This window comes from Solenopsis invicta, chromosome 12 (genome assembly GCF_016802725.1).
Source record: "Solenopsis invicta isolate M01_SB chromosome 12, UNIL_Sinv_3.0, whole genome shotgun sequence".
NCBI classification, from domain to species: domain Eukaryota; kingdom Metazoa; phylum Arthropoda; class Insecta; order Hymenoptera; family Formicidae; genus Solenopsis; species Solenopsis invicta.
This window is the reverse complement of record NC_052675.1, coordinates 13,538,232-13,560,357: the sequence shown is the minus strand read 5'-3', so window position 1 is coordinate 13,560,357 and position 22,126 is coordinate 13,538,232. Positions and strand designations below refer to the sequence as shown.

Here is a 22,126-nt window from a genome sequence, read left to right as displayed (position 1 = left end):
CCAATATTCTCTGTGCGCTATTTTAATTATCATTCTTTCCTTTCTGTTAGAAAGTAGGTACAATAATGGATTTAATTGACAGAGTCTTCATCCTTTCACATTTTATGTTTCATCAAAAAAAGTTTTGAAGTTTCATTAGTATATTATTGATAAAACTTTTTTTAAGGAGGTTTTATAATAAGTATGGCTTATACGGGTTTAGATAAACTTAATAAATTCGTCAAAATGTGTACAAAAAGATAAACTTCCAATAAGCTCACACTCCAGTATACAAAATTAAGTGCAATGCTTGCGATGATTCGTATGCTGAGCAGATTATTAAAAACTAGAGTCATAGAATATACATAAAAATCTCATAAACAGGAAGACAATTCATGTTTCTGTTATTATAGATCATAGAATTACTATATTAGATAAATTTGATTGGAATAATGTTGAAATATTAGATGAAAAAAAAGTTTGATAAAAACAGCTTTAAATTTACAGATTGATACTGATTCTTCTTTGATCCGCTGTATATAATATGATATTACAGATTCTTAATGTTTCTATCGCTTAGAGATATTTTCAATATTAATTTTCGTATATTTTATAAACACGTTTAAATTTGATTTATAAGATCACGAATCGTATTAACGACTACATCGTTTATCGCATTGCAGCGTTCTGTATATGTAAGTCTTGATTTATATTTTACGTCACGGCATCCTCGCGAAGCGTTATCTCATTATTACAGACAGACCGTTTATACTTCATCACGACATCTTACAAATGCCTGATAAATATCTACTTTGAATTTTTAACTTGTGGAACTAGATCACCGACTCACACCGACTGTGGCAACTTTAATTGGCTCACACTAGGAAAGAGTTAATTTATATTCAACAGTGAGTCATAAATTTCTCCTTTGAGACAATTATTTATTTGTATTGCGTTACACTGAAGATGATCCAAACATAAGACCGAAATGTCTACATATAATTTTTTAATGATAATATATTATTGTACACGCAAACATCTCGTATCGGCTCCTTATTTTATTGTGATTTATTTAATTCTCCTTAATTTTTATAAATATTATTTATCTGGAATATAAATCACGTCTCAAGTTTTTGATCGAAATTGTAAGCCGTAGATAATTAATAATATTTTATCATCAAGATATTTAATTCAATAATGATTTCACGAAGTACGTGAGATACTCTACAGAGGAAAAATTGAGAAAAGTGGAGGGTGTAGGCTTGATATGCGAAACTCACCATCAGTAACACGTCGCCCTGCCTGAGCCTGCCATCCTTGGCCGCGACACTATCGGGATGCACAACCGATATTACCGTACGATTTCCTTCCGACTGCAAGCTAAAGCCCAGTCGACTGTTCCACCCACGCGTCAGCTCTACCATGAACACCTACAACAACGAGAGCAGATTGCGCAACATTACGACGTGACGTTCTTTCTTGTAGCCTCCGATAATCATGTATTCCAACGTTAATATTAATTAAAGTGAATAATAAAGATTTATGGACCATAAATCTAACAAAGATACTAAATAATTTTTTGCATTTGATCAAAATCATGGTGGATGTCTCTCGAGATCCGTTGAGCCGCATCGAAATGAGACAGGATTGAAAATTCTAGTGGGTGGTAAAAATCATGGTAAATTCCGATTTTTATTGTCCCAGACTTTATCTAATGGATTAAACTAGCAAAACTTACAAAAATGACTAATATGTAACACTAAAATGTATTTATATAATTTAATGCAAAAAAAATACTTTTTTTATTAGTAATACTAATCATTATGGTAAAGAAAAATGAAATCAATAGTAACGAATCAATAATTAATTTGTGAGTTTTTTTAACAAAAAATTTCAAGATATAAATGATATTAAAGAATATTTAAAAATAACCAAAACTCCCTCCAAACAAAAACTTAAAAAATTAATTGGGGAAAATTGCTAATAATAATAAAATGTCATACAAAATACGTAATGCATTCTATTGTTATCAGCAATTTTTTCTGTACTTCCCAACATTATAAACATTATTTTTCTCTTTCATATACATCAAGAAATATTGTGGAATTAGTTTTTTTTAGGTTTCTTTTAGATGCTTGAGGCAAATTTTGGTTATTTTAATAAACCTTCTTTTATATTAACTTTAATAAGAAAAAAAAAAACAAAATAACAGAATTAAAAATTTTTACTTATATAAATCTATTTCATTTATTATTCAACATAATAAAAAAAAACTAATTTATTTATTACGTCGATTTCTAATCTATTACTGATTTTATTTTGGTTAAAGCTTAAATTGGAAATAAAGCTTCTTTCAATTGACATGACTTTCTCATTGTTTTCTTTTTTATTATTTTTAATTAAAAAAGACCAAGTTTTTGCCGATTTTTTTGACAAAATGTCGATTTTTATCATTGGCATAAATTTGATAAAAAAAAATGTGGAAGTTTCCGACCTTGGAACAAGACTCGATTACGGATATGTCGGTTGACTCACCTCACTGCCTTGTTCAATATCCTCGTTGAGAGCAACCGAATCCGTAGTGTCTCTCCCAGTCTCTTCCTGGTCGTGCTCGGTGTCCTGATCCACCTCATCGTTTGGAGCGAACATTACGCCCTTCCACTTCAATAGCCCTTTGCTACCACCGGGATCGTCCGTTCCTAGGATCTTTCCTGCGCGACGTGACACAAAACCGAGTTCAACGGGTTAGAAGTAACATAAAGAATTGACATCCGTTAATGTTTCGTTATTTTCGCAATGATCGGACCGTTATCTTATCGGTCTCTCCCTCTGGCGCACTGATTTGATTGCGGCGATAGTAGCGCATCAAGCTAAACAGCGGGTATTAGAGTTCATTCTAGCAGCAACTGTAGATCTCATTTTGATTGTTCACATTGTTTCAAATCAATAAAAATGGAGGCTTATACGCTTACATGCTCATGAGCTTATTATAATAAGCTTTAATATTAAAGCTTGTTGTTAAATTAAATATGTATTTGACTTCACACATAACGTACCTTTGTATGTGAATTTAAGTCGATTTAGAAATAAGCTCTTCATAAAAAAAATATTAATTTATGCTCATAAATTTATAAAGTATAAATAGACAAGACAACCGTCTCAACTAATAACGTTACTTAAGTACATATTGCGAGCTCAACTAAGAATCGCATTAAAGCATTAAAACAAAGATTGTACAAGTGCTAAGACGGCTGATTTAGATATCGAACGTAAGAAGCAAGCGAGTCAACAAGACGCTCCATTAATCAATCAAGCTTCGATCCCATTAATCTAACCAGTCTCTCGGACGAGCGAGACGAGCAATAAAACAAGGACGATATGAAATAATTACCCGGGATGTCCTGGTCGCTCGAGTGTGTGGCCTTGCTCTTGGTTCCAGCTGGGTCGCTGCCGGCGCTGCCGCAGGCCGGATTGGCGCTCTGATAAGCCGGATTTTTGTAACTGAATGCGACGGTGCTGGTGCTGCTGGTGGACGAGAGCACCGGCGGCATCGAGGCCGGCTCGGTAGGCAGATCGTTGTCGTGCTCGTCGCTCGACAGCACCGTCACGCTCCTGTCGTCGTCGTAGCTCGGTTCGGCCAGCCGGCCGCGCTCCGCCTCGGCGAGGATCACGTCGTCGTCCGCGGGATACTCGCTGTCCGAGTCGACGCTGCAAAACTGGAAGTGCGGCTTACCCTGCGGCGCCGACAAATCGAGGAAGCGGGGCCTGTTCGCGGCATTGTTCGACGCTGGCTTCGACTCGTCGTCGTCGCAAATAACGTAGAGCGCCGGCGGATCGATTATGTCGGTCGCAGGTGTGTTCGCCTGGGAATTGGTGATTTGCGTCCTGACGGAGCACTGGTCCGAGTCTGACGTGGTCTCCGCTTGGCTGGCCGTCGACGATGTCGTTTGCACGTCGCGCAACTTGGTCTCAGGGGTTTCTGCGGCACGCGGAGAACGCTTGTCGTGAAGAGAGTGATTTTGTCACGAGAAGACTCGCCGCGAGCTCCTATCATCGAGTGCTCAAATCCCCCGCGACTCCGAGATAATTCCGAGAGACAGCTCGGCGCTGAATGTTCTGTGTCGTCGCTTTATTACGTTACCGGAAACTTCCAAGCTAACAATTGTGCTCGCTAATCCCTCCCCCGTACAGAGTTTCAAGAGATATATACTTTACAGATTAATCATTTTCGAAAGTTCGGAAAAATTTATATCGAACTGATAGATAAGTTATCGAAATTTTTATCATCTTGTTGATCGCTCTTAATCATTTTTTTAACTTAAGCATCCTACGTCATGCTCTATTGGCTTTACGAACCTATTTGCTTTACAACTCTGTCTGCGCATGCTGTCAATTAATTATTTACCTTGATCGATTTCGGCAGTGGGAGTGCGCGTGGCGAGTCGACGTCTTCGAGGCGAATTGCATGACACACCAGGTGATTGTTGTTTGCAGCTACTAGACCCAGTTGATGTACCGGGCGACAGTTTCCGGACTGCCAAGTCACACAGCATGTCCACAGCTTCTTGTCTATTGAAAATAACATGGAATACAATGAGCTACAATATATGAAAAACCATAAGCGTCGTATTTTAGTCGAAAATGACCATATCGTAAAGCGAATGTAAAATAATATAAAACGCGAGCATTCACGATATTTTCTGTTGGCAGGAAAGAATAAATTGATTCTATATGCCATGCAGTTACATTACTGAAGAAACGGATTGCGCGTGATACAAAAGCATAAAGGAATATCCACGATAGATAGAATCCAAATCAGATTTACTATCAAATATTCTTTTATAGGTCAATGGATAAATAGAATCAAAAGGGAAAGAACAGCAACAAAACTGAGATCCCTATATAAGGTTTTCTTAATGTTTATATGTTTAAAATATTGTTACATATACTAAATTTTATCTCCTTTCTATTTTATCGATTTTCCTTCATCGAATGTGTTATTCCAATATTAACATCCACCTCTAATAACGCTTTTTACATTTTAAATTAAGAAACATATTAATTCTTAAATCTCAATGTACTTTCCTCCAAATGGAATTTCGTTACAAGATGTTAATAATTTACTAATCTGCAAAATTAATTTTATGGAACATAAAATCTCGCGCAAAGAGAATTCAATTGCAATTCAATTTGCACTTTTTTCATTTAAAATCATCGACTGTTCAATTATAACGTTAGTTGCAATACACATTCTGTATAAATGTATACAGATGTTTAATGCTGTTATTTAAAAATATGTAACCTTTCAGTTATATAACTTTTAGTAATTAGAAATAAAAAATATAAAAAAATTTATCACTATTATAAAGTACTCTTCAAGTCGTTCAACTTTCATTTAGAACATTTTTTCTATCTGTTATAGTTTCAACGATATACGCTTTGAAAGAAAAAAAAACCGATTTTTTCTTCATAGGAGTCCCAGAGGATTAAGATGTTATTTGAGACGGTCTTGAAATAAGAAAAGACTATGATACTGGCCTGTGATTGATTGATAACATCTTAAGATGGTACTTAGGACGATCTTAAATATAAAACTTAACCATGAATACCAGATTATGTATCGTGAACTATTTATATTGTATTTTGTTGGGTGATTAAAGAGCCTTTCTTCTTAATAAAGAGTGTTTTCTTTATTCCTGTGCGAGGTGCATGAGCGCGAGTACGAGCGCAAGTACGAGGAGCTTGAATTCAATCTCCGGGTACATAACAATAATATTAACGCGATAAGAGAGAAAGTGAGTCTCAATTGTCAAATCAAGATATATACCTCAAGCTCGTTCGTGGCGGACGGAGAGGATGATCGGGTTCGGTGGGCGAGAGCGCCGAGACCGGGGTCTGTGCCAGATCACGGTACAGTCGCAGTTTCACCGTCGGCCCGCATTGTCGCAGCAGCTGGACCGCTTCCTCATGGCTCATCGGCGACAGCGGTGCATCATCTACCGCGACAATCTTATCACCCGGCCGAATTCTGCCATCACTCAATGCTGGTTCTCGGACTAGTGCACGCACGTAGTGACCCAGGGCACTGCTATCTGCCTTCCTGAGAGTGAAACCAAGACTGCCGCCGACTTTTGTCATCTCGATGTCAAACTCCTGCAAGCAAACATTGCATTTGTCGTTGTCCAATATTATCTTAAACTCTGTATTAATTATATTAATTGTAAAATATACAGGTAAGTCGCCAATATCGATATAAGTCTTTTAAAGTGATATCCATTTATTTTTCAAAAATTAAATAATGTACTATATTAATATTGATAAATATCTGCTTAGATAATTAAATAAGTAAAAACTTGTACTTTATATATTCATGACTTTCTTATTTAAAATCAGCTAAAAATAAATTCTTCAAAAGAGAATAAAAGAAAACATATCTAAGCAGAATAAAAAGTCATCATCAAAATATATAAGTATAAACAATTATTAAAAGTCATTTTTTAACCAACTACAATTCATTTTTATGTCATTTTGATACTATTATGACTTATTATTCTACTTTGGTATGACTTGTGATAAAACCAGAGCAATAGATTGATATAATTTACGTGTGTTTGTATAATTGCACTGTGGGTTGGTAGTAATCATAAATGGATTAGATAGTAATACGTTAAACAGCAAATTGCATTTATTGTAATGCTTTAACTATATGTTTTTTTTAATTTAAAAAAGTTCATTTTAAGTTTTTTAAAAAAAGTTGATAAATGTTATCCAAATATGGACTTTAAATTTTATATGATAATTTTTAATTTTATATGATAAGATACAATAATGTTAAGCAAATAAAATGTAAATTATCATGTACATTTATATTATGCATTCTTTTCATTATGCATATTTCAGAAGCGATAATTAAATTTATTATTCAAAGGATTAAGGCTAGCAAAAAAATTTCAGCTATTTCAATAACTTTTTGATAACTTTCAGAAAATTTAAAGATTTTTTTCAGTAATCTTTCAGCAATTTTTTTATAAAATTTCAAGTGCGAGAATCCCAAACATTTTGCTGTTTCATAAATAATGCATACATATTTCGCAACTTTTACGAAATGTTTCACTTTTCAGTAGAAATATTTCTGAAATACCTCTAAAAAATTTCGCTGCTATATATATGCGTTTTTTATGACGATGGATTTTGTCAAACGCTCATATATGCTATTTTATGAAAAATTTAGTTACTACAAAATTTGAAATAATGTTATAAAAACTGATAAATAATCTAATAAAAGACACTTTTCAGTTTGTATTTATGTTTTAAAATTTGTTTCAAAAATATTTTATTTTTAATTTTTGTTTAAGAAACATAATCCTAAAACAGAGTGGTATGTCGATATTAATGATCTTCCACTATTAATGTCATCAATTAATTTTTTTTATGTTAGTAGAAAACTACGTCTTTTTGCGTAAAGATATGTTTTGTGACAAAAATTGCTTTCTCTGTTAATTTATAACAAATAGTCGCTGACATTTTAATGTTCTTTTGATAATTTATTGTTAAAAATGATAAAAAATATTTGTAGCTGCATGAAAAATATACATTTAGCAAGTCGGGATGCATGTATGCATTCCACGTGCGGATTATCTGATTGCACGTTTCACATTTCTCCCTTCAGATCTGTGGTACGCAATGAACGTAGTATATACGCTATTGTTTACGAGTATTACTTTAGAATCGATATTAAAGTCCTCGGGAGAATTGAATATTGGAATTAATATGTAATATATGAGCTATATGAGGTATATGAGATATTTCAGGTCTATCGCTTTACTTAATCATGATTATAGTTCGAAGGAGGACTGCATTACGATAATAAATTGAGTTTCAGAAGATATACTTCTGCAAATAAAACCTATTTTATTTAGACGTTCTGTAATTCGCGACAGTATTTTTTGCTGTTAGAGCATTAAATAGATCATTTATTCAAGTTCAATGTATACGTTTCTCCGGGGACAGCTCGCTGGAGCCAAGTATCGCTTGTGAGTAATTATTTATCTGTACGTTACCGCGTGGAATTAAACACTCTAATTATTATTTCTATTATTTCTGTAATTATTATGTCATCAAATATAAATGTTGTCCCTATATGCATAATATACAAAATTAATTTCTCTTTGAAATTTGTATTTATTATCATACTGTTAGTAACATCCGTACATCACAATGTTGATAAAATTTACGTGACATTAAACTCTATTAATAATTATAATAACACAATTATCTTTAGAAACAATTTATGAACAATTAAACCGTTTTTTTTTCTTGTATATAAAACTATGGTACTTTATCTTTGTCTATAGAATTATTTGAAGGATTAAATTTTATGTATAGATTTTGTTAAAGCGTACGTTTGACATTCTTTATCTACTTATTTATTCATTCCATAGAAACAATGGCAATCGTGTATATATTCATAGAATGTTGTTTAAACGGAGCATTACTTACACCGCAGGGCTCGATCTGCAGGGGCGGCAGAGGGTTGAGTAAACGTAACGGCGGCGGTGGTTCTCGCCTTGCCGGGGGTGGCGGCGGTGCACCGGGTGGCGTGACATTACTATCTCCTGGAAGCCGACACACCACCAGCTCGACCGTGCTAGGCGTTGTACGCAGAACTTCAAGAGCCTCCTGCAACAAGTAGCATCGAAATAAGATTGCGCGGTCTCTCTCGTAACACAAAGATAATGCTCTTGAAGTCACCGGCGACGGCGTCATCTTTAGAGGCGTTACGGTGTGGGAAAAGCCGAGAAAAACGGGTCATGTTCTTTGACAATTCGTAATAGGAACAAAACGGAATGACGATGAGCGTCGAAAAGTAAAAGTGATGATAGAGAAGAAAGTGATATTACAGCCTCCCGTTTACATTTTGTACCATAATTTTAATAATCAATATTTTTACTTAAAAACTCAATGATTATATTGGACAATGTATTATTTAATTGATTCTAGTTATGAAATATTATATTTATTGCTCAAAACGTTATTTATAAAAATGTGACGCGTAATGGCTTGAAAAGAAACAAAGGTAGTAATGTGGTCGCGCAAAAATAGATTTAAAAAATTGTTTTTGTTTAAAAAAATAAAGTGTTATGTTATACAATTACATATTTATTCAAAATGAAGAGAAAATGTACCAGAGTACGTGCAAATATTATGTATTAAACATAATATTTTCACATATAGTCTGCAGTACTAAAAATCTATAATATTTGTAATGTAAACTATAGATTAGAAATAAAACTTGACTTATTGAGTAATTTCTTTGGTATAAAAGTTTCGAAAAGAGGCTATCGTATTAAGCTTGCTAAGGCAGCACGCATCTAAGGGGTTGCATTAAGAAAAATTCCATGCTTTATTTTGTATAACTCAAAAAATAATAAAATGTTAAATAACAGAAAACGTTCGAGTTTAAAAAGAATAAGAAAATATTTAATTAATTAATTAATCCCCCTTGTCATTCTTTGTTTTTCATCATCATGGAATCATTTGCGTTTTACGCTTTTATTAAAAGATTGCACTGAGATAGTTGTTTGCAATTTTACTTAGTTTCAACCTTCTAATACATACAGAGAAAAGACAACGGTCGTATATTACAATATATCTGGGATAATGGAATATATATTATATTATCATGATATCTCGTATAAAGGCCATAATATCACCTATTTTATATAAGAAATAAATGTTTCAGATACATTTTTAGGATGTCTGATGTTTTTCCGCCGACAAAATTCTGAAAATTTTAATGTCCATTTCTATCAACATAAATTAATTTTAATCTCAGTTCAACTTGTTCTTAATCTTCTTCTGATTCTTAGAACTAGAAAGAGAGAAAGTAAACAATCGTGATCAAAGTTGATGTACATTGGCGGAAATGGACATAAAAAGCTATTTGTACATCTGTCTCTTGCAATCTCCGTTATCATAAATGTTCTCTATTTCATGAACGACGTACTCAAAATAAAAATTACATTCGCAAAACTTCTTTAATATTTATCTTATTTAATAATGAAAAGAAAATATTCCTTGTATAGTTCTCCGTCGTGATGTAAATTTAAGATTACTTCCCTTTAACTCCTTACCAAATTTACATTTAACGAGCAGTAAGCGTATGATTTTTTATTTCGCAACGACTGCGGTTGAACGCGACCGTGCGGCCGCAACTACTTCCCGACTGGTGTCCCGTAGCAAAGCGGAGCAATCGAGTTAAGATAAAGTCAACGTTTTAACATCTTCCGCAGTCGAGAGCCGCGCGTTTCGTGGAGAATGTGCGAGAGCCTACGCAGGAGCGTGCGAGTTTACGACGCGAGCATACGCGTTTGCGTACCGGCGAGAAGGAGGCAGTATTGCTTGTGCCCTCGTGGGACGAGCTGCCAAGTACACGCAAGATAACGTCTATCCTCTCGCCAGAGCTCGCGGGCGTAGCTGCATTATGCTAATTCAATGCAAATCTTCGCGAGGGCCGCGAGAGGAGAGCAAGGCTGAGGTCGTCAGTCGGGAACGTAGCAATCATTACTACCGAGTGCTCGGTGCACGTCAGAGTGCGTACGTGCGTGTGTACGTGCGCTTTGCTGCGTTTATCTAATATCAGTAGAATTTGTTCGGTGCGTGTTATCTCTTCCTCAAAACGGACATTGCTATTCGTGTTATCAGCGAAATAAACAATAATTTTTCTAAGAACTAATTCAACTTGGAATTCAGTTGGCTAAGAAAATTAATTGGCAAAATTAAAAAACTTAATTAGATACACGTATATTATTTAGCGTATTTTTATTATTTTTTGTCTTTTTACGTCTCTTTTTTACTCTTTTACTTATCATTTCAAAGCTGTCTCGATATCTAATTTTAATGCAATATTTAAGTTTTCTGAAAGTAACCTTTTCATCAACTCGGAACTTGCGATATTTACGAAACATCGTTATACGTAGTTTACAAGTTGTAAATTTTCGTTTATTAATTTAATTTATTTGCGTAGTTAAACCAGCCGTTCCGTTTCTGCGTGTTATTAATTCTCAATCGTAGGTAATTAATTACTTACGTAATTGGTGAGGCCAGTGAGAGGGATCCCGTTGGCAGCCAGTAGTATGTCGCCAGTTTGAAGTTTGTTGGACAGGGCGGCAGGCTGTTGAGGGAAGAGCCTTTTCACCCGGACGGGCCCCGCAGTGCTTCCACCGGAAACGCTCAGGCCAAGACCGCGACTGCTTTTCTGTAGCGTCACTCGGAATGTGTTCTCTGAAAACATTTTTACTATGTTTTTGAGGGTCCCCTTAAACAATGTCATGTCGCGCGGAGAATATTGTGTATTTCCATTTCACGTGGCTTCTCCAGTCATTTTACGTGCAAATCGCAGATAATTCTACAAAGGCTAAATTTACAAAGGACTATAACAAATTTGCTAGTACAATTAAAATCGAGGAAAGACCAATAACGATCACATCTCAAATAATATTTTATATATGATTTTATACATTTCTAGGTTTTGGAACCGCGCGCCAATACGTTTGGCCTTGAAGTGCAGCTTTTAAATCGAATCAAAATAATATCACAATATTAAATTGATAATGAATTTAATAATACTGATTCCTATTATACAAGTATTTATTGTATAAGATCCACCTCTCCCTGAAAAACTGTAAAGAATTGGTCGCGAAAATTATCTCAGGATTTGAATTTGGATTATCAATTTAATATTATAATATTACTATTTTGATTTAATTTAAGAGATTTGTGTTAAATTGTGAAAATAAAGTCCGAAGAACTAGAAAATGTTTCGGGTTGGAACAAAAATAGATAACATCACATATTGATAAATCTATGTACAAATATTTGAACATTGTATTATCTTTGAATTTCACTTAAAAATCGCTACAAATTTTTGTTCCAATATATAAAATTACATAAAATGTTATTTAAAAACATTAAAATCTGCTATGACCATTACTGGCCTTTTTTCGATTTTAAATACTTGTTATACATTTCATGATTTTTTCTAAATTTTTGTGTTTAAGCAACACTTGTAAAAAAATATCATAAAAAAATAGACAAGATAAACGCGTTACATCATCTCTACACTGAGAAAAAAAATTACTAAATTTTAATAAATATTTGTTCAAACAGTTGTAGTAAAATCTTTATTTACAGTACATAAACGTTTACTCAGTAAAAAATATGATAGTTACGTTAAATTAGTGGTTCCCGTACTAAATAAATATTTATTTCACATTTAGTAAATATTTCATTGTAATTATTCAAACGAGTATTTATTAAACTTTAGTAATTTTTTCTCAGTGCATAATTTGATGTAACGATATCGATTATAATTAAGCGTCAAAGTATAGAGACGTTGTCTAATTGAAATCCTGATTTCTCGGAATTGCGTCCGGGGTGCTAGGTAATTCATCACTTCCGCTGGAGTGACGTATGGCCTAATATCTGGTAGCATAGCTACAATAGGAACAATTACTTTCTGTCGCGGTGTTTGGTGCAACACACTGCGGTGCACTGCGTGCATATTTCAACCGTCGCAGCAGCTTTCGCGGGATGCGCGGGATGTCGGTCATAATTTTCGCGGCACTCACTCGGAGGATATGTTTCTGAAATGTGTGTAAACACGCGCGCGCCAGGTCGCAACGTCGTTTCCCGACGTAGTTGGCATTGCACATCGTCGAAATTCGCTGACAGCGATCGCACGAGCGATTGTTTGATTTCGGGAAACTTGGATTTTATGTAACTGTGCCACGTGCTGTTTGTGTTGCGCTGACACGCTTAAAGCCGAAGAGCCCGCGTTACAAAGCAGAGCGTTGTGCCACTTAGCGCCAATTAAAGTGCCGCGACAACCACAGTAAACCTGCAGAATTCAATTCGTTAGAAGCTCGAAGCGACAAATTTGCGATTGAGGGAGGTTAATGACGCTTGAGTCTAAAGAGTTATCGCTTTCCAGATCATTGAATGCGAAATAAATATGTTTATCCCTTGTTATATCCATTATCGCGTGAAATGTATTAGCGTGACGTTCAAGTTTATAATTCAAATAAAGTATTGCTCTACACCTACATTATTTCATACGATTAAACGTCTTCACTTTTTACGTATCAAACTTATAAAGTATTATTATAATCAAGATCTATCCAATCAACAAACTATAAAATACGTACAATATATAATAAATAAAAAATCGTAGCTGATATAAATGTTTGATGAAACAAAACGGTGCAATCGGTTTCGTTGTACGGCATGCCATAAGAGAGTCATTTACGCGATGCGAATCTTTTTTTGTGCGGAAATTAATGTGGAACGATTTCCAGTTCGGGAATAACCTACCGCTCATCGGATATTGACCCAATTTAGTTGACATATCGTATGCGTATTGTTCACTTTGTTCGCTATTCAAATCGGAGTCTCTCCCGCGTTCACCACCTTGCGAAAGGGTAATTTACGTTTGCCGCGTTATTGTCTAGAGTCACATAGTGTCATTCTTTCCGAGAGAGAAAGAGAGAGAGAAAGAGAGAGAGAGAGAGAGAGAGAGAGAGAGAGGGGAGGGGAAGGGGGTGGCTATTGTTGGAATCGCTTCGAAATTGCAGAGTTCACGTTCAATAGATTCCTCGCGATCATTTGCTAAACGCCTCGCGAAATTGGACGGACGATTCGACGAATCCGGGAGTGATGATTTTCCTGTGTCACTCTATGCCACGTGTGTACATTGTTCCATCGTGCACGTGCCTATTACAATTAAGATCGCAGTTGCTGACAAAGCAGTTGCACTTTGGAAACTACTAGCTGAAAAGCGATAATTTCTGTGCTTTCACGTGTCCTAAAAGTGATTGTAGTAACTTTAGCAACCTACGACGGTAAACTCTTTATGCCATCGTTTATTAAAAGCAAATATTAAATTAATAGAAAGATAATCGCGTACGTGCATTCGATCTTGAGGGGATATTCTAGTTTAAAGAGCGAAAAAGTAACCCATTTTTGGAAATAGAAGAATTTTTTTAAAGAAAACTTCTGTATATATTCTTCTACAATTTTATACATCTATTTGTGCATATTTAATAAATGGGGGATATTATATATGCTTTTAAAAGCATTAATATTATTATTCCGGCTTTATGATTATGTTTCAAGCCCGACGAATATGCGGCGCAGTTTGAGTTGAAAATTGTAAAAATTAAAAATTAGTATTCGGCACCGCTGTGACTGACATAGGAATTTTAGTTATGTGTTTTAATGAATATCTATACATTTTTTGATATGGCTTATTGATTTATTAGTTTTTATGTTACGTAAATTTAAAAGCAAACACATTTTTCAAGTTGGCTGATATGATTTCTCAAAAATACTGAAACTATCAACTTCATCTTCTGCATATGTGTAAAATACATACTATTTATCAAACTAGGATTATTGCGATATGTTTGCATTACCGATTTTTTCTTATTAAATTCAATAAATTTAGTAAACAAATCGATACTTATTCTTTAAAACCACGCTGTTTTAATAATTTACAATATTTTTCGTTATTCCCTTTGTCGAGCGATAAAAATTGAAACACTTTTTAAAGAAAACCGCATATATTTTTCTATGCAAAAACAATTGTAGAAAAATATATGCAGTTTTTTTTAAATATTTAAAGCAATAGGCAAACTTTTTCACGCTCTAGCTTAAAATATCCCTTTAATATGTATATATGTGTACTTGTGCTGTATAAATTTCACTAAACTTTCTGCAGTCAATTTAATAACACTATTTCATTACAATTATTATTAACTGTACTATTTAAATTGTATTATATAATTAACTCTCAATTATTAATCAGTCTGATACCGAGCTATCTGAACAGTATTAATTAATCATAGCTGCTGAAATATCATTTCTCTATTCATACATACTCGTGTAATTCTCTCGTATTCTCTCAAGAAGCAACTAGAGATATCAACTAGGTGTTAATTAATCAAGTCTGTCGGTAAGGCTCGACGGCAAATGAAGCGGCGTAAAGTATGTTCCGACGTCTCGAGTTGCACCGCCAATCATGGTAGTTTATCCCGCGGTGCAACTGGGAACAAATGCAGTACTCCGTACGTCCGTATTTTACGTCACGTAAGGCGTACCGCATCGCAAATACGCGAACCTCCTCCGGTGATCGCGCCTCTCCCTCTGGTCTGGAAATAAACGCAGAAACGATGAGAGGAGAAGACACGCGTATCGCCACACGTGGATGAGACGCGTCCCTCGAGTCTGCGGCTAACTCAACTCCTAGAGATGTACGAATAGTTCGAGAATTTCGAATCGTGAATGATTCGATGTCGAATCGATCGCTTATAATATTTTGATTGTTTCGTTTATATCTGCGCAATCAATCTTGCATCAGTGCTTACCAATTCTCGTATCTGATTGTTTATCGATTTTCAAATTTTTTTTATTATTTTTAAATCTTACAAACCAGTCAAAAATTTGAACACGCGATACACGATCGTTTTCGTCAATTTGTTTCGATATTTCATAACTTTGTATTATAATTTTATATAATTTGAAACCAAATTTTAAATTGCTTCATTATATTTTCTTAATAGAATGCGTTATTATTTCGTATTATTATTTCGATAGTAATTTGATAGTAAAGTATTACTACTTCGACAGTGTAATTTATATGTGTATTCAGCGCTCATTTGTCAGTATAATACTCTCGCACTTCTTGTCTAGTATTTATTATAAATTTTTACTTAGCACATTATTTCTTTTTGTCATTATTTTCTAAAATTCGTGTGATTAATTTTGTTAAAAAGAATCTGCAACGTTATTTAAAATAATTCATTACTCTCTACATTTGAATTAGTGAAATCTTGCTTGCAGTGCTACCCCTTATAACTGCAATTATCAGTGACTATTCACTGTTTTTCAATAATTCCGATTACGAAGGTGATAATCTCACTGACCAAAATTAGAAAGACAGCGTATATATCACCGATTGATATAGTTATAAATATATTATTGAAATCAGACTATTTAGTGAATAATACACCGATTCCGAGTTAGAAAGTACATTTAAATTAATGTAAATCTGATAAAAAAAAAATTTGATCCGCTAAATGTAAATCTGAGAAAATTTGATTAGAATTCAATTCGTATTCGAATCAAAGAAATTGAATTCAATTCGACATGAAAATTTTAGATTTAATTCGATTTCGAACATGATGTCAAGGATTCGATTCGATTCGATTTTGCCTCACAAAAGCTTGATTCGCATGTCTCTATGACAATCCCTCAGTGATCCCAGTGCATACTGGGTGCCGCCCTATATCCGCAGACAGTAAAAACGATCCGATTAAGGAAATGATCAGTTATATGTGAGGGTCGTTTAATTAAGGCTGCGTCGGCATTTGGGTTGGTCAGCGGGTTCTAACGGGCGGACTTTCGGGAAAGAGGAGAGAATGCGCCTCTCCGGGGGTGCACGTACGAACGACACGACCCAAACACGTGTGCAACGTTCGTTATGGAATCCATTACGAGATAGCAGAACGCCGCTCGCGGGCCGCGATGAAGATACTGATATTTACGGGTCTAACAAACTCGCTGCTGAAGTATATTCGCTGTTACGTTGGCGAGGATTATCCGGCAGAGCTGGAGGCTCGCCTTTACAGGTTCCGATCCCCCGTTCATTCGATAATGGAATCGCTCTTAGCGTAGCATAGAAAATTACGTAATGGTAAATTATTTTTGTTCAAAAAGAGCGATACGAAGAAGAGATAGAGAAAAAGATGATGTTCACTTTTTAGTCTCAATAAGCGATTCGACGCGATAACTCTTAAAACTATGGGGCATTCTGCAATTTATACAAGGTGATTATTAATGGTTGGAACAACTATTTACCATAAAAGATGACTTACTGACTTCACTCCATATAAATTACATGGCGTGTAGTCGTAAGTCATCTCTCATGGTAAATACTTGTTCCAACCATTAATAATCACTCTGTATATACTGTGCTAAGAACGCGTGTAACAATGGGAACCTAATGATAACGTGCTCATCTAATAGAAAGAATGGGAAATAACAAGTTTTATATTTCTCGCTTTCCCATCCGATATCCGGGAGTTCGCACAGACGATCCTTTAATGTTTATATCGAAATGTAATTAAAATCGTGAGAAGCGACGGTCAATGCTGACCGTAAAATGGAGGCCTTCAAAGAGCGCGCTAGAGCGTGGAAACGGGACGAAATGTACAGCAGTACGAGTGTTTCAGTAGCCCGGTGGTACCGGTCTTTAATGCCAGCTTCGTTAGTTGTAGATTGCCTGTGACACATTTTTCCTCTTTTATCCGCCGTCCCCTCCCCTCCCCTTTCCACTCACGGTTTTTCTCGTCATCGACATTCTAGTCCGAGGTTGCAGCTTTTCATTGGCGAAAAGTGTACCGTCTAATGGCGAGCGTTCCGGAGCAAGAACTCTAATGTCGTTAGCGCGTCGAACAAATACGCATTTAACGAGCGACGTGTGCGCGACGATGTAAACCGGCTCGTTATGCCGATTTTAATATCCTTAGCGGCCGTCACGAGACTTCTTGCCGTCTCGGCAACCGTTCGCAATTTCTCGTAATTCTGTAATTTCGTATAATGCAATAATTACGCGTCGTTAGTCCCCGGCTTCTGCCAGGAGAGATAGGATCTTTTTTATAGCTGATTCATCCGCAGCGCGTAAACGTTTCGTCTATATGATTAAAGCCTTAATGCAAATCTAAGGGAATTTTTAGCAGTCAAAAGTTTTGCTTGACAAAAACGATGTAATATTTGAGCTTCAATAGGATTTATACAATAAACTAGCGGACGCAGTGCGCAGAGAGCGGTGTAAACTTCAAGCTACAAAGATAAATTAAGTAATCCAGTGAGAAAACGGAGGATGGCCGGCAAAGGGAGCGGAGGAATGCAATTCCAGTTCCAGAATTTCTGACAGACCGATATTTCAACTATTCGGAAGGGTAGTATCTGCAGGCCATTACTTTTCCACGTACTGCCGGCCGTGGCTGTAAGATACCCTCGATAAAGACGAGACCATTATCTCCGAGACTCTCCTACATTCAATTTAACCGCAGTTACTGTTACCGTTGACTACACGCCGGGAATTTCGAATTATTATTAGTATAGCATGGCTTTCCTTACACCGTTAGTTAGCGAGTACTTTAATTTATTTCGAGGTCCTTAGGGGTTTTCAACCGGTGTCCCGCAGCACGTTGATGTGCCGCAATGAATCTTCAAACGTGTTGCGAAAATAGTTAAGTTAAAAAAAAACAAAATATTTTAGGAATAAGTAATAATGTGGGTAACACGCAAAGTAAAAAATATTTTTAAAATTGTGAAAATTTATATTGTGTTTACTCTTATTTTTACCGAATATCATCATTACAATAAAATCACTTTCTAAATGATAAAATAAAAACTTTGGTTTATTTTTTTTTGTCGTGTTGGCGATATCTGATAGTTATGCATTTGAGGTATTTTCAAAGTATCTGTGTATTTGTATCTATTTGTGGTTCTGTACCTGTATACAGAGATATTATTTCACGTACATATTTGTATCAAAATACATTTTAAAAGTACTTTGCCCATTACTGATAATAACTATATTCCGAACGATGTTAGTTTGACTTTTCTTTCTTGATGTTGGCCGCTCTTTAACCTAGAAATGTTCAGAATCCATGTCATACATCATAATCAGTAATAACTTAGCCATTAACCGATGAAAATTGTTTTTAAAACTTTTATACAAATTGGAATACTTTTCAGAAATATTGAGAAAATTTACATCTTTTTTTAGAATTTTTCTTATACATATATGAAATATTCTGAGATAAAAAAATCTAAATTTTCTAAAGTTATAAAATTGTATAGAAATTTTGAAAAATACTGAAAGTTATGTGAACATTCTGAAAAATTACTTGAGAAATTCTGAGTCAAATTTTATAACTCTGATAAAAATTTATCTCAGAATCTTCCATAGAATTTTTCAGAATTTTTTAGAATTTGTATCATTTTATAATTTTTTAGAAAATTTCTCAGATATTTCATACAAATTTTAGAATATTTTAGAATTCACATATATGAATAATTGTAAGGAGAAATGTAAATTTTCTCAGTATTTCTGAAAAGTTTTCAATGCGTATAAAAATTCTGAGAAAAATTTTCTTCTGGTTTATTATACAGTGTTAGTAATTAAAGAAAAAGATGTCAAAAATGATAAAATGTCAAATGTGTCATTCCTCAAATTTTTTTGATAATTTTTCAAAGCTTTTACGTAAATTTTAGAATTAATCAAAATTTCTATATAATTTTACAATTTTTTAAAAAATTTCTTAGATTTTTTTATCTTAGATTATTTTAAAATATTCATGAAAAATTCTGAGGAAAAAGTATTATTAATCAAATGTTATAAGAAATCAATATTTCTGAAAAGTACTTCAATTTATATAAAAGTTCTAAGAAAAATTTTCATACGAGAATGGTTGAGTTATCTATAAGTTATTATTGATTATGACATATGACATATGAGTTCGGAACATTTCTCGGCTTAGTAACGAGACAGCCAACATCTAGAAAAAAGAATAAACCAAACTGATATCGTTCGGAATATAAAGGAATATAGAAAATAATAGAAAAGTGCCATAGAGAGAGATAAGAGGGCGAGAGAGTATGTGCCTCGATAAATTTGACACATTATTAAAAGTGTCATGAATTAATAAGTGAATTGAAAATCGCTGATTTGGATACTGAAAAACAAAAGCTATCATTGAATTCGAATGTCTTGTCCGTAACAGAAAAATACGAATTGATTATGCACGATGAATATATTTTCGTAAAAAGTTACTTATAAAAAACGGAATGTTAATTCTTTCATTTACAGATTTACTTCTAAATCTTTCGTAAAAGGTGAATTTAATTAACGTACGTTTGTACGTGTGGAACGTAATTCGCGTTGAGAGATCGCACGACTTGCCAAGAATTCTAACAATTACGTACGAAACCTTGTCGGAAAACAGTCGGATTTGAGAGAGCGGGCTAGAAATATCTCCGTAAAATTTACGAGTCATAAAAGGACGACGGGTGAACAAGCGGTTTGCGCGCATTTAGCTCCCCTGTGGCCGGACGGAAATTTTGGAGTATCATTTATGATTCAGGATGAATCATGACCGGCCCATTTTTATTTGGATTACGTCACGGCAATTTTTCGGTCAGGTTTCTCGCGCGTCGTAACATTAAAAATTAACTTGCGTTACGATACGCACGCTAAGAACAGGTATCCGTAGCCGAACGTTCTAATAATAAAGTGTCTCATTGCGACGTCGACCGGCACTATACGGAGCGAAAATATGTTTATACTGCAGTTAAATTAAACACTGATAATCGTATCGTCGTAACGCGAACGACTTCGCAGAAGGAGCCATTTGATTATTAACGCCGAGATACGACGTGGCTTTAACAAGATTAGATCTCAAGCGGAATTTGCAATACATATATGCGCATGCCGATCGCGTGACGTTGAATTGAATCACTTGCACGGTCGGTCCATTCGGATAATTAACAGCAAAAAAAATGTTGGTAGCCGTTCCACTGGTAATTGCAAGAACAAAATGTTGCGAGCGATAAATTCATCAGATATCGCCCTTTACACTTTCTCGAGAATAACTTGGAAATAATTCTGATGACTCGTATTAACTGCGGAATCGCCGCCACACGACGGCTAAGTTCAATTACGCCAATTGCCGTGCCTATCGTACGATCGATCTCGGACGATTTCGCTTTTTTTGTTCTATCCGACCGCACCGACGATAATTATCAAGGATCACTTTGTTCCGAATTGAGGCAAAACCGGCACACGATGAAACGGGGTCTAGGTCATTAGAGTCATATTATATTTCCGTCATGGAGCCGAGAACATTTTCTCAGCGGTAATTAAGCTTCGCTGGATGGCCGAGGAATTAATTAATCTTACTCTGCAGTCCGAACAATTCGATCGAGAAAATTCGTTTTCTTTTCTCAAATATTCCGATCGATTAATGGTTTTTAGATTTACGTGACGACGGGCACGGGGGCAGCTCACTGGAGTAGAAATTATCGTTATGTTTACCGCTACCGACACACGACCATTTTTTTATCGGTTTTAATTTCTCGGAAGATATATCAAAGTCATATATCAAGGAAAGTAAACTTTAACTCAAAAATATTTCGCAGTAAACATCTTCCCCGCCCAAGCAAACTTTATTTCAAGACTAATTCGTCAATAAGTTTTAAGCTTAAAGTTTTAAGCTTGTCAAATAAATAAAAATAAAATGTAATGTCGGAGAAGAAGCTAATCTAACGGAATACTTCTTGTACATGTGAATTCCTTGGTCGATAAAGCAAGCCAAAGCAAGATTTTCACATACGAAAGCCACGAGTTCAGCATTGACGTTTCCGTATGCATAGTACGTTTCTTCTGTTAAGAGAAAAAAAATATTTTAAAAAGCGACGTAACTCGTGGTCGTTTCCTTCTTAATGCACGTCAGTGGCACATGCGTCTGCGAGCGAAGCGCGCAGATTCGAGCTTACGGTCGCATGTAGAAGATAGGCTAGATTTATCGAGAGATATTTCGTTTCTAACGAGACGAGAGGGAACTCGGGGAAGAAGCGCGAGGTCCTTGGTTCGCGTCACACGTGGTCGCGAGATATCTCATCTGTCATTTGTTACGCGATCCTCTTACGCCGGCGCTCCTGCATCGCCATAAAGACGTTTCGCCATTTATCAAGTCGGCGATCGTAAATATTGAACGAATCCCGGAATACGGCGTGGCATACTAAAATCTGGTAAGAGTTATCTCCGGGAAGAATAATCTTGAGAATTGCGTCGAAGCATAATGCATCGAATGCGATTGAGAGAAAAATGTTCGGCTCTCGGGACATCGACACCGTGATGTCCCTAAAATTTTTCCAAGATCGACACGTTCATTTGTTGTCTCACGGGTGATGTATCTCCACGAATATTATCATACATCACCAATGATAAATGACGGATTTCTTGATAATGCTGAAAAATCGACTTGGCTTGCAAATTACAACGTCTGGAAAAATCCCAGGC

The 22,126-nt window shown here is 35.2% G+C and overlaps 1 protein-coding gene and 1 long non-coding RNA gene across 2 annotated transcripts in view; one reads left to right on the top strand and one right to left on the bottom strand.

Moving 5' to 3' along the window:
• LOC105198205 overlaps window positions 1–22,126 on the bottom strand; it is a 153,298-nt gene that overhangs the window by 3,970 nt on the left and 127,202 nt on the right. Inside the window, exons 5-11 of the mRNA XM_011164856.3 lie at window positions 11,069–11,262; window positions 8,479–8,658; window positions 5,807–6,132; window positions 4,385–4,548; window positions 3,371–3,958; window positions 2,515–2,690; window positions 1,260–1,409 (exon numbers count right to left, since the gene is read on the bottom strand). Coding sequence (XP_011163158.2) covers window positions 1,260–1,409; window positions 2,515–2,690; window positions 3,371–3,958; window positions 4,385–4,548; window positions 5,807–6,132; window positions 8,479–8,658; window positions 11,069–11,262 — 1,778 coding nt within the window. The remainder of the gene's footprint in view (window positions 1–1,259; window positions 1,410–2,514; window positions 2,691–3,370; window positions 3,959–4,384; window positions 4,549–5,806; window positions 6,133–8,478; window positions 8,659–11,068; window positions 11,263–22,126) is intronic.
• LOC120359249 lies at window positions 4,548–5,660 on the top strand. Its single transcript, XR_005576061.1, has 2 exons — window positions 4,548–4,886; window positions 5,402–5,660. It is a non-coding gene; the product is annotated as an uncharacterized LOC120359249 (long non-coding RNA).